At 40.9% G+C, this 17,162-nt stretch overlaps 1 protein-coding gene across 10 annotated transcripts in view; it reads right to left on the bottom strand.

Moving 5' to 3' along the window:
- Window positions 1-715: 715 nt before the first annotated feature.
- Window positions 716-17,162, bottom strand: part of LOC135477414 (uncharacterized) — a 95,386-nt gene continuing 78,939 nt past the window's right edge. For 8 of the 10 annotated variants that reach the window (XM_064757501.1, XM_064757498.1, XM_064757505.1 and 5 more), the window contains 13 exons: window positions 13,552-13,704; window positions 12,443-12,560; window positions 12,012-12,069; window positions 10,813-10,932; window positions 10,540-10,629; window positions 9,382-9,591; window positions 8,781-8,952; window positions 7,985-8,136; window positions 7,295-7,420; window positions 5,649-5,757; window positions 4,654-4,943; window positions 3,910-4,024; window positions 716-2,909 (listed from right to left, as the gene is read on the bottom strand). In XM_064757501.1, the coding sequence (XP_064613571.1) occupies window positions 865-2,909; window positions 3,910-4,024; window positions 4,654-4,943; window positions 5,649-5,757; window positions 7,295-7,420; window positions 7,985-8,136; window positions 8,781-8,952; window positions 9,382-9,591; window positions 10,540-10,629; window positions 10,813-10,932; window positions 12,012-12,069; window positions 12,443-12,560; window positions 13,552-13,704 (3,758 nt within the window). In that variant the 3' untranslated portion in view covers window positions 716-864. The remainder of the gene's footprint in view (window positions 2,910-3,909; window positions 4,025-4,653; window positions 4,944-5,648; window positions 5,758-7,294; window positions 7,421-7,984; window positions 8,137-8,780; window positions 8,953-9,381; window positions 9,592-10,539; window positions 10,630-10,812; window positions 10,933-12,011; window positions 12,070-12,442; window positions 12,561-13,551; window positions 13,705-17,162) is intronic. The other 2 variants (XM_064757499.1, XM_064757500.1) reach the window with 2 other exon arrangements.

Genomic DNA, 17,162 nt, shown 5'->3' with positions numbered 1-17,162 from the left:
TAATGTCGTAGATTGCTTTGTGATCCTTGGGGCAGGAGGCTTAGAATCCGAGTTCTACGTTTCTGACACATGTTCACGCGAATGTCTGAATTGCTAAGCTTAGGTCTACTGTTAACCAGTCAACAGCCATTCATTCACTTCGTTTTCATGTATACAAGTGTGTGATGGTCTAAACCAAGCTTTGGACAAGCCCCAAAACCCTCCAAATGCAAACTGGACAACCCTTTAAGTGCAATTTCTTTAGCATTTTAGGATGTATCTACCAGGATATAATTCACTATGCTGTTTAAGGATGAAAAAGCTGAAAAATGATTTGAGAGAAGATCAAAATTTTAACCAAACCTAACAATACTGTAACACATGCTATTATTTAGTGTCAACTGCACTCATGCTTAGAATCTCTGCCAGATAAGGATTAAATAGAAATTTAAAACGTAGAGCGCCATCTGCTGGAGGAATGCATGGCAAAGAGCACATAGCTCTGTAGACTTCATCTCAGCATCCCGCCATGCACTGAAGTTCACTAACAAGCACAGGTGCTGCTTTCAACATCGTGTCTCATCCAGGTTAGTGCAGCTGCTACTTAAAATCCTGTTCTCAGGGCCTAGCAAGTCCGAGGCACTCATGCGTAACCGTTCCTTCTGTAACCAGGAAAGAAGTGTCCTAGACTGATCAGAGCCTGCAGGCTGCAACTGGTCCCAAGCCGACAGCTTTGGGTCATCGTCTTTAGACTGCGACAATTGCACCATGGCACTAAAATGTTCGGAATCGTTGATTCCACCAACGGTGTGGCGCCTCGCACTGCGCCTGTCCTTTCTCCGGCTCTGAGTAGCCGGCGTCTGTGGAGACGACGAGGATGTTTTCTCACAGAGATCGTCCACAGAGCCGCTGCACTTTCCCACAGATGACTCCAACAAAGAGAATTGTCTCGGAGCCCCTGATGTGTCCTCTCGTGACAGTTTTGACAGGGGACAGATTCACTTCTGTCTTCTCAGACTTTGTGATTGGCCTGCACTCCGCCCTTAGGCTGAAGGGCTTGCCTTCGGCACGTGCAGACCCACTAGACGATTTCTGTGCGCTCCCAGCTTCGGTTTGGCTGCTCTTACTCCCTAGCAATCCCACCGCATACTTCAGACTAGACTGCCCAGTGTCCACCCCATCACCTTTATCCCTCTGTGAGGACAAGGGCCTGTACCCCAGCGATCCACTGGGTAAGGAACTAGTGCTCATGCTCATCTCATTATTCACTATACTGCTGGAGCTATTGATGGATGAGCCTCGCTCAAACCGAGAAGCAATGCCAATTTTGGCATCGGGTTTGTGCATTCTGTGGAGGCTGGGATCCCGGAAAGACCGGTCGAAACCAGATTCACCCAGTCGCGATAGCCTCTGTACGAGGGAATGATCTGTAAACTGTTTGCTAGGAGCAGGCTTGGGTGCCGTGTATTCCTCCACCTTCAAAGGAGGCACTGGTTTGATGGCTACCGCAGACGGCTGGGCAAAAACAACTTCTCTCTCCGCCTTGTTCTCCTCCGCCGTGGTTTCAGACCCTGTGCTCTCTGACGCACAAAGTTGCCTTTTGGCTGCGCCGGTCAGCTTGAACTTTGGGTTGAGCAAGATCTGGAGTTTTTGGTCAAAGGTTGTTGTGAGACTGGTGAGGAGATCAGAGCCATCCTCAGAGTCCGTAGACGCCCACGATGAGCGGTGATCCTGCTTATCATAAAAGTCTCTAAGAGAATCCAGCGAGCCTCGCCTCACGGAGCTGGAGCGGGTCAGCAATACGGTCTTACCCTCTGCCTGGTCAAGGGGCTTGAAGCCTGACCCCCGATCACCGTCTCTCTTTCCTTTCCCATGATGCCCAGAGCTGCGTTTCCCATTATTGCACTTCACATCGATAATCGTCTCCAGTGAACCCGCTCTTTTCCCCATCGACCCTTGACGATCGCCGTAACCAATGCCTGAATGACAAGACACTCCTCCTTCATGCTCGTACCTTCCTGGACGCCCAAATCTCGCTACTGAGCCACAAGCCCCACCCATTTTTGGGGAATAAAATTTCCCAGCGTCTCTCCTGTCAGAAGACATTGCACTGTACTCTGACAACAATAATCCAGAGTCCTGAGGCCCCATGCCTCTTCCATTCAAATCAGACATTCGATTCACGGCAAAGTCTGAAATTTGCATGGCAAACTCTGTGTGCAGCAGATCTTCCAAACTGTGACTATCCTCGATTTCCAGCTCTTTTTTCGTCCGCGCTAACTCCTGTTCTATTCTCTGCTGTTCTAAACGGCGTTTTTCGCTTTCTCTTTGGTGCATCTCCTCTTTTTCTCTCAAGGCTCTGGCCTCGAGTTCGATCCTCCACAATTGGTCGACTCTATCTCGACTATAACTACACTTATTATGGAGGCTCCCGAGAGAGATTTCTAACTCATCATTTTTGTCCAACAACGAATCGTCTGAATAATGCCTAGCAAGAGATGCCGGCCGGTTTGAGGTCGCAGCACGCTGTTGGCTATCGCTGTGTGTACGTAAGAACACCCAGTCCATGTACTCCTCTGTGCCAAGGGGAGGAACTCTCTCAGAACTGTATGCTCCTGAGGACAGTTTGAATGGGTACGTGTCGTGATGTTCCATGGACACAGAATCCTGTTGATCGAAACTTTTCGATGCAGACGAAGTGGAGGTTGACTCCGAGGCCGAGTCCTGCGTGAGAATCTCTTCAGACTTAGCCCGCCTCCGCGCGACCTCTTGATCAATGTTGCGCTCGTTTGGCCCACACTCGCTGTCAAGGTCACCGTCATCAGACATCAAAGAACTATACTTCTTGTCTTTTCCCTTCAGCTTCTTGTTAGCTGCCAGAATTATCGAAGACACAATGTCCTTCGGATTGATCTCTTTACCTCGGTCATCTGAAGAGATGTGAAAAAAACAGAAAAATTACCAGGACATTCAAATTTTTTCTACTTTGTAACACTGTTATTGTAGAAAGGGCTACGGAAGACTACCCTCAATGACCTTAAATTTCGTCCATAAAATTGCTCTTTTAGAGGCAAATACATGTTACAAAATATTATTTTTGGTGCTTAAGTGTGTAATATACCAGCAAAATATAGTCTTATGTTCAAAGCAAATCTCAAAATGCCTTCTAAAATCAACAAAACTCTCAGAATCAGGAAAAATGGGCAAGAAAGTTATGGTTGATATTTATGGCAATTAAGGGTGTTTTGCGAGGTTGTTCAGGAACACGTTCATCGACCTTAAAGAAATAGTTCAAGCTTCATTAAAGTGTTTACACTTTTGGACTGGCACCAACTGATAGACCATCAACAGGCCATGATTAACCTATGTGTATGCACACGTAAGAAGATCTTTCAGCAACCTGCTGATGGTCGTTGGTTTCCCCCAGGCTGTACTCGGTTTCCACCCACCAAAATGCTGGCCGCTGTCGTATGTGAAATATTTCTGACTACGGGGTAAAATACCAATCAAATTTATTTATTTGATTTATTTGATTGGTATTTTACGCCGTACTCAAGAATATATCACTTATACGACGACGGACAGCATTATGGTGGGTGGAAACCGGGCAGAGCCCGGGGGAAACCCACGACCATCCGCAGGCTGCTGCAGGCCTTCCAACATACGGCCGGAGAGGAAGCCAGCATGAGACCAATCAAATAAATAAATAAATAAACCTACATGTATGAATCTAATCTAGCAAGAAAAAAAATTAAACCAGCTTTAAAACCATGCCACCACAAAAACCATACCAGAAAGTTTTTGAAAAACTTCAGACATTCAGATATGAAACGATACTAACGAAATATTCTTGAGTATGGTGTATGACACCAATCAAAAAGATCACTAAATCAACAAAATAAATAAAACAACCAAATATAGTGGTCATACCTTCAGCAAGCCTGGTAAGAAGACTGTTTGAACTGCTGACGGGAGCGCTGACAATAGAAGCATCGTCCACTGGCACCACATTATCCTCCTCCCATGAACTGAAGAACCACTCATTCTAAGGGAGATAACCATTTCACACATGTAACACAGGGAGTAAACACTTTGAACCAACACATCTGTGAAGTTCTATTTAAGTGTGCAAATACCCTAATTCCTCAACCTTATTGCATATGAAAGAGCATGTTTCAGTGGAATTTATGAACTTTTTAACTTGATTTTGGACACAACACTACACTGGTTGGATTGCTCACTTTCAGGGCTTCACAAAAAGTATAATTTAATCAGGCTACACAGAGTAATGCCTTCAAAATATGCTTGAAATGCCTTGCAAACATATGAGAAGGTTGACGAATTATACTATGCAAGACAGCTAATAAAAGCCTACATTACAGAGACAAATAAACCAACAAGGCTGAATTTTATCCATGTAAAGCATTTTTAACCCTTGACAAGCTAGTCTCACATTCCCCGTAAGTTGATGAATTTCTGAAAAATCTTCTAACCGATGAAGGAAAATATGCATAAAACAGATAAGGTATTGAAAGATATAAAACATGCCTCAATTTCTGAAAGTTTTTATCTTGGTATTTTTCCTATCCCGTAAATCAATAATGTTCCTGACAGAGTTCCTTTTTCATGTATCCTTTACAGAGTGGTGGCCCTTTCATTACTCTATATACTCACATTAACAATGACGCTCTCCACAATCCGGCACTGATCAGACATGTCCTTCACCAGAGTGGCCATGTCCTCGTCTTTACGCCTAATCAGCGTCGGACCAAACACGATGGCCAAGTTCCGAGAGTCCATCTTATTGTACTCCTCGTGCATGGCGACTAGTTTTAGGTGAGCTGCCAGATGTCTGAATGTCTCAAAATGATGTTCGGGTAAATCGTGCAGAAGTCTCTTAAGGCTCAGCATCCGTCTCATGGGGTCGTCCGCACGGTTAGCATTGATAAAAGACTGGTACAAATCTGTGGGCGACAAGTAATGATATGATTATGGATATGACCATTTATTTTATTTATTTATTTATTTGATTGGTGTTTTATGCTGTATTCAAGAATATCTCGCTTATACGACAGCCGCCAGCATTATGGTGGGAGGAAACCGGAGGAAACTCACACCCATCCGCAGGTTGCTGGCAGACCTTCCCACGTACGGATCTAACATTTGGACCATGAATTAAACTGCATTACCTTGATCTTAGAAAGGAATTTTGAGTTTTGTTTTTATTTTTTTGATGGAAGGATGATAATCTTTGTGGATAAATGCTAGTTTTAGCACCAAAAGAAATATTTCATGACATTTATTTTGACATAAAAACTGGCATTTTAGACAGTTCAAAAATATTTCAATAAGGAGACGACAATCACCTAGCACAGACAAGTTGTTTATTCTGTGTGTGAGACCAATTTTTTTATTTTCTTTAAATGACTTCAAAATGTTATGGTATAAAGAACCAGACAAAGAGCCTAGTATAAAGAACCCGCTATAAAGAACCTGACAAAGGACCTGGTATAAAGAACCTGGTATAAAGAACGTGGTAGAAAGAACCTAACAAAGAACCTTGTATATAAGCGCAGCCAAGCCAGAGAAATACACATGCAAAACTTTGGATTTTAAAAGGAACTTCACATGAAGGCTTGTTAATAAGGCTGTATCCAGTATAAACTCACCCTCAGTGACCAGAGGCTCTGGGAGCTTCCTGAAGAAGGCTTTGAGCAAACTGCTGATCACATTCACATCTAACCATTTGTCGTTCTCACTGTTCATATTCTCGAAACCCTGCAGGAACATCGTAAAAAAAACTCATGAAACATCGGATCAAAGTCACTGCCTAGTACTTCTGTGAACACTTCATAAAAGGAGATGACTTTCATCTTTTTTTGCAACAACAATCCAGTTACAACCGACCATAGGGGAGTTTGGAGTTGGAACTTTTTTGTCATCAAAGGTAAAAACAGTCCTACTGTGTCATGGTGTGTATGGTGAAAAAGGTTTTAATAGGCAACCTTTGTTGACATTCATTTAATGATCACCTGTCTCACCCCCTTTCCAAAGGCACAAATGACACCTCTTTAATTTAGGTACTTAAGTTCACAAATGTTCAGACTCTAGATTTTCTGTATCATTTGTCCCCTAAAAATTACATGTACTTTTTATGACACTTTTTTCAGATGCCCATGTTATCTTGAGTGTGGTCAAAAACAGTTGCCTAATGTTTTTGACGGGTCACATGATATAGTTGGGACTTTTTCTTCATTCATCAAAAAACTTGAAACTCTCCTATTGTGGTTAATATCTTCATTCATCAAAAAACTTGAAACTCTCCTACTGTGGTTAATATTTTCATTCATCCAAAAACTCGAAACTCTCCTACTGTGGTTAATATTTTCATTCATCAAAAAACTTGAAACTCTCCTATTGTGGTTAACATCTTCATTCATCCAAAAACTCGAAACTCTCCTACTGTGGTTAATATTTTCATTCATCCAAAAACTCGAAACTCTCCTATTGTGGTTAACATCTTCATTCATCCAAAAACTCGAAACTCTCCTACTGTGGTTAATATTTTCATTCATCAAAAAACTCGAAACTCTCCTACTGTGGTTAATATTTTCATTCATCAAAAAACTCGAAACTCTCCTATTGTGGTTAACATCAACATTCTGCACAACCATTAGTTGTAACTCCTTCAGTCTGCAAAATGGGGGAGTTTTGAGTTAAAACTTTTATTGCTTAAAGTTAAAAAAAAAAGCCTATTGTATCACGTGACCTGTCAAAAACTTTCCGGGAACTATTGCGGGATCGTATCCACTATAACTTGGGAGTCTGCAGAAAGTTTTGCAAAAAGTTTAGAGTGGAGAAATGATAGAGAAAATTGAGGAGCTGAACATTTGTGCTCTTGACAGGTTTCTAAAGGACAGGAACAATGGGGTTTTCCAGTGAGGCATCAACTATCCTTGGATGAGTTGGGTCAAATATACCACGTTTGTGGTACATGTATTTTAGGCTGAAGAGCTGATTGATCTGTGATTGGTTATATTGTTCACACTTTTTGGAAGACAAACTTCATCAAAAAACCTGCAAAATACATAAAATATTTATTTTATAAATAAATTTTTATAAATATTTATTTATATTTATCAGGATTATTCTGAAACAAACATTTTCAGCCACTCATGTGGTCAATTCAAAGACAGGCTAACTGCAGAAGTTGATGCAAAAAAGAACTGCAAACCCAATGAGGCATAACAAACCCCCCAATAGTGTTTCCAATGAGGATATCATGATGAGAGTAGCCTCCCTTTGACAGCCTCACCCTATTGAGATCATCCTGCATGGTGTGGACTGACACAGTATTCCCGGGTACGCGGTAGATGCCGACCACCTCTAACCCTCTCGCCTCCACAATCTTGGTACAGATCTCCACGATGAGGGGCACCAGCTGAAAACAAATCATTGTTTAAACAAGTCTTAGTAAGTACACAGAAAGAAGAATAAAACAAAATGTGTTCGTACTGGGTTTCTACTCATGAAAGAAAATCTTTTGTGGCTACTAAACTATCACTCTGTTTATGTGAAAAACTACATGTAGAGATTAATGGATACTAATTTTGTAGCTTATTTACCCGTCCTTTCCCAGCTTAAAGCAAAATGATTTCCTTCCAATGACTCTTTCTTTTCTATGACTTTTAATGTATTAAAACCAAGTGCACTCAATTCTAGCAACAGTAGGAAACATGCTGGTCTGAATCCCAAAACAGTTTTCCAGATATTTCACCGAAGTCAGAAATATTCGCTAAAAATTCATGTCAAAACAATAGGCAAGTTCCTAAAGTTTTAGAGCAGTTTTAGTCAATTTCATAAGTTTGGCTTTAGCTAAAAATTGCTTCCCGCAACTGGCTACTGGAAATATGTTGCTTTTTGCTTCCTGGCAGTTATGACAAATCACAAAATTTACTGGGTGAGATAACAGAGGTTGTTAAAAATCACAGTGATAGTAACTGACCTCATTCTCTGGAGAGGGCACACAGAGTTCCAGCGGCACTCCAAATGTCCCCGTGGGCACAACTTCCTCCTCGACCGCAGAACTGGCCCCACCAGCTAGGCGCCGGAAACTCTTGAACTTCCCTTTCCAGGTTTTAGAGCGCGACGCATCGTCTGTGGAAGAGAAGATGTCAAACTCTTAATCTCATCTCCAGCACATGTTGTACATATACACATTCAGTGAAGAGATTCATTTCCATGGAACTGAGCTGCAAATTTCTTCTACTAGCTGACTAGTAATTAGTAAAACAATTAGTTCCGGCTGTTTTGGTAAAAAAATTAGATAGTTTAAAGATCCTGATTTCCCCTGAAGTGAGCTGAAAATTCCGTATTAGAGAGACACCTCATAAGACCCGGGAAAAACAACTTTATTTATTTACTTTATTAGTCTTTAATGCCATAAAGGAACTTGAGAATATTTTGCTTATGACAGAGTTGTCAGGTTGGAGGACACCAGGTTACTTGGCGCAGAGTTGTCAGGTTAGAGGACACCAGGTTACTTGGCGCAGAGTTGTCAGGTTGGAGGACACCAAGTCACTTGGACTCAACCATGACCCTTTTCCTCTGTACCCCCCATGATACTGTCCAAATTCCACTAGCTCCAACGCACACCAGTAATGGTGACTATGCTGATCAACAGGGCAGGATATTTGCTAGTCGCTGTTGTCACACAACACACTGAGACATGTTGTCATTTATTCTTATGAATATGGCATCAGACAAGGGAATCAGCTTGTAGCAAGCTTATTCAGTCTCACCTAGCGGTTTTTTCCTCTTCACATTCGGAGAGTATGGCATTTTACCCTTGAAAGACAACCCTGAGAGCTTCTTGCTTTTCTGCTGTGCCTGGGGCGAGGTTTTGGAGGGCACTTGTTGGTCATATTGCGTGGTTTTGCGTAACATGAAGTCCGACATAACCACTCCCTTTTCCTGAAAAAATAATGACTCACAGTCAAAAATCACTTTGATTTATGAAACAGGTGTGTGCAAATGAAACACTAAAGCATGGTTAAAAAATACAAATACTACCGGATGGTCACAGAATCAAAACTTATGGCCAAAAAAACAACTACTAATTTACCCTAATGTCCCTAAACATTTTCACTATTACATAAAGAAAACTTTTCAATGAAATGATGAGAAAAACAAAAAAAATCAAAAAAAGTTCTATAACAAAGGTCCATGACTAATTTACTCTTGAAAACAACTTGTTCCTTGGGTATCTTTTATAGTCTAATCCGACTTTCAATTTTCAGGCAAAAATTGTCATGAAATTCAATGAAAGTGCTCCATCAGTGTTCACTGGGCAACACTGTACAGAATGGTGTTTTGGGAGACCAAAGCCATCTACAGCTTTACCCGAATATCGTGTCTTACATCACCGTCCGGGTCGTTGTTGGTCTGAATGGCCTGTATCCAATCGGACATGGCGTCCTGGTCATCTGCCTGCAGCAGGTACTCAGACCCGTTGTACGTCTTCAGACGGAACACGTTCTTTTTCTTCGTGTAATCGTTGGCGATGTCCACCAGGCATGACTTGATAGAGATCAGCTGCTCGTCATTGGGATTCTAAAGGTAAAGATTAGACATAAAGCCAATATTGCACTTTAATAAGGTAAATCGTAGTACTGGCCAGGAATTTGTCTCAAATCATAAATTACTAGCTCCTCCTAGATGTTACATGTATATATTTACACGAAAATAAATTGTAGAACATTCTGATCATGTTTTATCACACATACACTGAAGAGAGAGAGAAGAGAGAGAGAAATGTACTTTTTTTGCCTTTAGCCCTACTAATACCTGTCATAAAAATGGTAAGAATTGCAAGTGGTAAGTGGTAAGATTGTTATGAGGAGTTACTGTTAAGTCATATGAGTGAGTGAGTGAGTGCTTGGGGTCTAACATCGTACTTAACAATTTTTTTACTCATATGACGACGAAGGAATCCTTAGGGTGTATGTAATATGCTTCCTTGTCGCAGGACAGATTTCCACTGCTCTTTTATCTGGTGCTGCTTCAATGAGACGACTTACCCAAGGCAAGTAAGCCGCCCCGCCCGAGCAATTATACTGATACGGGTCAACCAGTCATTGCACTATCCCCTTTATGCTGAACACCAAGCAAGGAGGTTACAACTTCCTCTTTTAAAGTCTTAGGTGTGAGTCGACCCAGGATAGATCCTGGATCTACCGCTCCCCCAACGCTCTACCAACTGTGCTATCCAGGCCAGTATTAGGTCATATGTTATCAAGTATATGTGAGGTCATGTATCTGTCGCAATTCAGAAACCCACACAAAATGACACCTCCTCAATTGCACTGAATAGCCATCTGTTTATTCTCTTACTTGCGATGTAAATAAATTGCTGGTTCTCCTATTATATAATTGAAAGAAAGTTTTAAATTTCCCCTACACAAACATTGTGGAGAGAAAAAAAAAATTTTTCCACCTCACCCCAACCCACCCAACCCAACCTAAAGCCCTGTTCTTGAAAAACATCAGCAGATCACTTACCCAGGAACCGTCTTTTTTGTCCTTGACCAAGTAAAGGGCATGACCTTTCAAGGTAGCCCACATCGGTTTCCAGGAGCGGTCACTGGCTCTCTGAAATCACAACAAACCGGTACAAGCTCACGTCAGAGAAACATTACCAGCCACCTTTAAGAAATATACCTTGTTCTTCAGTACAAGCAAAATAATTCCTGAGGCTGAAGAAAATTACACGCTTTCAGCTATACAAATTTTACCCAGTCATCATTTCCCAAGTATTAGGAATGTGTCTCTTACCTTTCCATCTGTGATGGCGGTCTTGCAGTAGAGGAAGCCTTCTTTCACCACCTCATGGATCGGGCTGTTCAAATCCTGGGATGAACGCTTCCCTTCATTACCTTCAGGAATACGAGGTGTCTACAACATAATTTATTTCTTTATTCATATATCTGATTCGCTGCGAGTTCAAGTCCAGCTCATTCTGGCTTCCTCTCCGGCCATACGCGGGAATGTCTTGCAGCAACCTGCAGATGGTCGTGGGTTTCCCCTGTGTTCTGTCTGGTTTCCTCCCACTATAATGCTGGCCACTGCCGTATAAGTGAAATATTCTTGAGTACGGCATAAAACACAAATCAAATAAATAAATAAATAAATTTATCTGATAAGTGTTTACCACCATCCACAATCATGACAATACATACAATAGTGTCTGTGGGATGACAGGGCTGAATTTTCACAAGACAACCAATTTCGCTCTTGTTTAATGGACATAAAAATTTCTCATTTGTTTATTTGATTAGAGTTTTATGTCATACTCAAGGATATTTCACTATGCCGCCAGGATTGTGGTGGGAGGAAACTGGGTCTGACAATAAAGTGAGTAAATAAATTGGTAATACATCTATGATTGTGACATGAGCCACAGTTCTACAGTTTGATTACAATTGCTATTTCAGACAGTTCTAAAGAATATTTTAAGTCTAATAAGTCATTTATTTATTTTTTTGATTGCTGTTTTACACTGTATTCAGTCCGGGCAGAGTCTGGTGGAAACCCACGACCATCCACACGCCGCTGGCAGAACTTCCCACATACGACCGGAGAGGAAGCCAGCATGAGCTGGACTTAAACTCACATCAACCACACTGGCGAGATGCTTCTGGGTCATTACGCTGCGCTAGCGCACCAACCATGGTAAGTCATGTTGATCAGCCGAAGAAAATGGCCATTATACACATGTACATGAAGTAAACTCCAAAAATATGAACTTTCAAAATGGGCAAAGCCCAGAGTTACCCTATGACCCTATGGCAAAACCTTGACAATCCACCTGTCGTAAAGCCCCAGCCGAACCATCAGGAACTGAAACTGAACCTGGCACGTCAATGGCTGAAGACCTAGTTAACTTAGCAAAGACCTAACAATATCTTTACTCGACTTTTCCCCCAAGACCCCACTATCTCTGGCATGGATGAAGACAGAGTAAATCTGTTTACCTTTTCCCCAAAGCGCTGTTTCTGTTTCTTGATATTGATGCCCTTGGAGGGACTTACCCTACAAAGAAACAAATGAATACTAAACTGAGCTCGAATGTGCAAACAAGAGACAGAAATTAGCACAAAATACACATAGTGTAACATAGTCCCTTCTCTGCTGTTCACACTCAAAATAACTGATTTTTAATAGTCTTTTTTTCCCCATTTTACAAGTTGTTAAATTCCCCAAAGCTTGATGGTTGATCTGAAAAAAAGAAGTAGCAATATTTGATTTCGGTGCGTGTAGAAAACACATCAAAATCAGAAATGTTATCGCCGAACTCTGTGATCAAAATAGGCTCACAATAATTTCATTAGCATTTCAAAATTATTGCCGAAATAATGATATATCACCGTTATCAAAACTAGATATAGTGCGACAGGTGACTTACGGCATTTCTGTGCTGACCGGTGCAGACTTGTCCAGTGGCAGGGTCAGTGTAGTCCTATCCTTGGCCGTGGCCATCAGGTATGACGTCCGCCGATGAAGCTTGATGCCATCATCTTCTACTGTGCCAGGGAAATATAAGACGTGATTGTGTTATTTCATTTGATTGATTGATTGATTGATTGATGGGTGTTTAACAGAATACTGAAGCATATTTAACTCATACGATGGGAGTCAGGGTTCAAGGTGGAGGAAACCAGAGTACCGACCTTAGGCATGATGCTAGGAACTTTCCACGGATGTACAGCCTTGCAGATCATACTGGTGGAAGAGGGATCGTTTCCAAAGAGTGTTAAGAACGCACAAACAGACCACACAAACAAAACAAAGACTTATTTATTTGTTGTCACCTTGTAAATTCTTACCAACAATAAGAATTGTTAATGACCCAACATTTTACCCACAAAAAGTGCATTTTTAGAGACAAATACTATAAATGTCATTGAATATGTTCTTGGTGCTGAAACTTACATTAACATCACTGACACCTGGTTGTAACCAAGGAAACTTATACAAACAATAACGAATCTACGGAAGGTTGTGGGTTTCCCCCGGGCTCTGCCCATTTTCTTCCCACCATAAAGCTGGCCGCCGTCGTATAAGTGAAATATACTTGTGTATCCCATAACATACCAAGGAAATAAATAAATACAAACAATAACTAATTCAAATGACCACAACTTGAACCATCAATAGTAGATTTTAAGATGTCATCAAATGTAATTTTGGTGCTGAAACTTCCCAGCAAGATATCATCCCACCTTCCAAACAAAACACCTGTATAAGATCAATGGAACTCTTCATAATCAAGAAAAATGACCAACTCCGTCTTGGATAAAATTTTAGGTCATTTAAGATGATATTAAATTTATTTATTCCATTGGTGTTTTACACCATACTCAAGAATATTTCACTGATACAACGGCGGCCAGCATAATGATGGTAGGAAACTGGACACAGCCTGGGGGAAACCCACGACTATCCACAGATTGCTGGCAGACCTTTAACTAATTTTAAACGGTTAATAAATAAATTCACTATGAAGACTGTCACCTTCAGCTTTCTTCCTCATCACCACATTTGGCACTGACGCAGATTTGAGCCCAGATGAGGTGGGCGGGACCATGCCGTCTCCGGGGGCAACCATGGACTCTTCGGAGGACTTGCAGCCAGCTCGGTTCAGATTCTCCGTTGACGCGGTCATGACTGGAAAATTAGGGACAGTGAGAGATAAAGCTGACCCGCTGAACAGGTAGTCCAAATCCGTGTCCGTCTCTGGATCCAGAAAGTACTGAGTAGGGCACGAGTCGGGGATCTCCATAGTGGAAAGCATAATTCTGTCACTTATCACAATACCTCAGCTAAAACAACAACAACAACAACACAGCCTGGCTGCTGACAGACTCGGCCGGCCTGAGAAGAGAGGACACGGGGGGGGGGGAGGTTCTTCAAGGTGAACCCCACCAGTCCAGTTATATCTGATGGTTAGACTGTCAACCCACGTGAAATAACAACTTACACCGTCTAATTATTGTTTTCTGGAATCACATTAGTATGCACCACATATGCAATATTTAACTTTCCTAAAACCAACAATAAATACAAAACAAAAACCAAATAAACCTTGCAATATGTTGGTAATAAAAAAAAAAACTAGTGCATGTATATATATACAAGAACCTACAAGCATCTACGTGAAAAAAAAAATATTCTACACATGTGTACATAACACTGATACATGCACTCAAAAGGGAAGGAAAACATATGGACAAAGTTACAACAACAACTATTGTAACTCCTTTTCTGTACATGTAAATGAATTCCCACCTTCACTTATAAAGCCAATCAAAAAAAACAACAACCCACAAACTGTAGTACTAAGCAATACGAAAAATTCTGATGAAAATACAAAAAGAAACACTTGAACACATGTGACCACGTATGTTTCTATAGAAACACTGTGGTCAATTTCTCATTTTAAGTTTTACACTAGTACTTTATCACCCTTTTAAATTAACATGTCTATCCACCAACAAAGATCCATTTCTCCAATTGCCAGGCAGTTTACTTTAGATTTATGCAATAACACTGGTTGACACAGTATAAACCAAACATGCACTCTGTCAAAACTGGAGCTCAGTACATATACACTTTATTTGTTTGTTTGCCGTATTTTTGGAAAATTTAAAAACTCTACATTTATGAATGCATTTAGTACATAACCTTCACCATTCGCAATGCAACAGATACTTTCCCTACAGAGTACTGGTTTTCCAACCAAACCTACATGTAACTAAGAGTTATCAGAAAGATATGTTATTTGACCCTGACAGTGCACCCTTGTGAATATTATCTTTAATAATACTATACCATTAATAATTCTTATATATACATGTCATTTAGGTTTGCAGGCAAGTCTATATACCTTTACAATCTATGTTCTCTGGTTAAAAAAAAAAAAAAAAAAAAAAAAATCTGCTTGAATAGTCAGAATGTTTGAGGTTTTGTATCTATATAGGAGATCCCCTTTAATAACTGTGTAGAAAGCTTTGATGAGGACAATGGACAATGCTAGTGGAAAAAGAAAATGTCCTTATGCATTAGAATTTCTTTTCTACACAAGAATGTAGACATTTTTCTGTGGAAACAGCTATCTCCTGTACTTCTGACCACAACCTATGACATGGTGTCGTTTGTGGTTTTGCTTTATTTCACTTAGTGAAAACGAACATAATAGAATCCGGCATCGTCACATAAAAATCACCTTGCTCTCATGGGATGAATGCACCTGAACAAAAGTTCAGGTCGAGTGTTAACAGACAACCTGACCACCTGTACTTGCAGGGCAGAAAGCATAAGACTACTGTAAATCTTTTCAATCCCTAAAGTACCTTTTCCAGTGGAATCTATCTGTACAATTATTAAGAAAATGACATAAAAAACATAACTTATTTCTGATTATTTCTGTACATCCAATATTTCTCTCACAATGTTGGGTCAGAGTGGTGGCTGAAAAGGTTGATGATTTATGTTAACATCTGTAACCCGCATAAACAGCTGATATTGTCCAAGCATATGTTAATTAACATTTCAAAATGATTAAAAGCTCAAAAAAATCTATAGTGGTAACTATTCCTATGCAAGCTTAACGCTCAGTGTTACATGTGCATCTGCTCACAATATACATGTAGAAACAAGGTACATGGACGTAAAAGGCCTGAAGTCTGTGTAATGTGTAGTATATGTTATATCGTATCATCACTGCTGAACAGTCAGCATTCACATGGCCATGCGCTACTTTGCACAAATCAGAATTCTGCACCTACAGTATTCACGATGTCCATGTTGCATATACTGAATGTCGAGGTTTATGAATCAGACGCTTACAGCCGGCACAATACCAGTCAGGAGACAGCAGCAGACTGCAACTGTAGCGTGCTGCGTGTGTGTACTATGTGTGCATGCACAACACACTGAGTGAGTCAGGGCAGGAGAATTGCATCAACTATTGTCTTCTCACCGAGCCAGCCACAGCGTCTGGGATACCCTGTATACAAGTATGCAGACAGTACATGTATGTTTTTGATAGGTCTTGATATGTACATGCACAGTGTCCAGTATTGTCTTTTCAAACAGATAGCCACAACGTCTATCCCAGAACAAAACCATACAGACAGTACTTGATGTTTATGGTATGACTTAAGGTACATGTACACAAAATTGTGTTGTCTCTTCACACAACATGACCGAAACGTCTATACACCAGTATGCAGACAGTGTGTTTATGGTATGTCTTTGCACACGGACAGCCTAATGCTTCCTCACACAAGGCATCCAAAATGTCTATACTACCCCAGTATGCAGACAGTGTGCTATTGGTACATGTATATCTTGGTACATGAACACGTCCAGTATACTCCCCGGGTATCCTTGCAGACCTGGAAATTTGCCCACGGTTTCTCTCAATCACACTACATGTATTAATCCGCAATGTTCACCTGGTAATTAATCATGACACACGGGGCCGGGGCAATCGTCCGTCCAATCAATACGTGAGCCTCGTGTACACACATACACCACTAAGCATGAACACCAACGTCCTAGCTTCCACGTGTGTACAGATCAGGATAGGTACATCCACGAAATCAAAATGACAGGCTACCGTTCTCCCAAGTAACAAAAGTCTAACATGCATGCTGGGAAAGTTTATAATTAATCATGGCTGTGTGCTTCTGAAGTTGCAGTTGATCTTTTTATCCCTCTATTAACTGTTTCCTTGAAGTACAGTATGTTTACAGCTCAAACCTATTCACAAGTTTTTAAATGGGTATCAGATCAATCCCGACATCCGTTGCTTGATGTCATTGTTCCTTGCAAAGATCCTACCTCTCAAGGCATGTCGATGGGCCTGGCACCATGATCTTTTCAGAACAGTTCATTTAGCATAATTTCATCAATAATCACCGGCACATTTTTCAACCGGAATGCACGTATGCTGTATGTCTGAATGACAAATTCAAAACTTGTAGCTAGATAGCTTCCAACAGGAAGTACAGGAAAAAGTGAATTTTTCCTGCACCGGGATCCTCACATGTCAATCGAGTTTCAGTTTCCATCCGGCACCGTGCTATGTACACAAGTCTTACATACGGTGCACATTCACC

Source organism: Liolophura sinensis, chromosome 11, assembly GCF_032854445.1.
Source record: "Liolophura sinensis isolate JHLJ2023 chromosome 11, CUHK_Ljap_v2, whole genome shotgun sequence".
Taxonomy (NCBI): Eukaryota; Metazoa; Mollusca; class Polyplacophora; order Chitonida; family Chitonidae; genus Liolophura; species Liolophura sinensis.
Note: the sequence above shows the minus strand (reverse complement) of the source record. Positions and strands in the feature narration are given on the sequence as shown.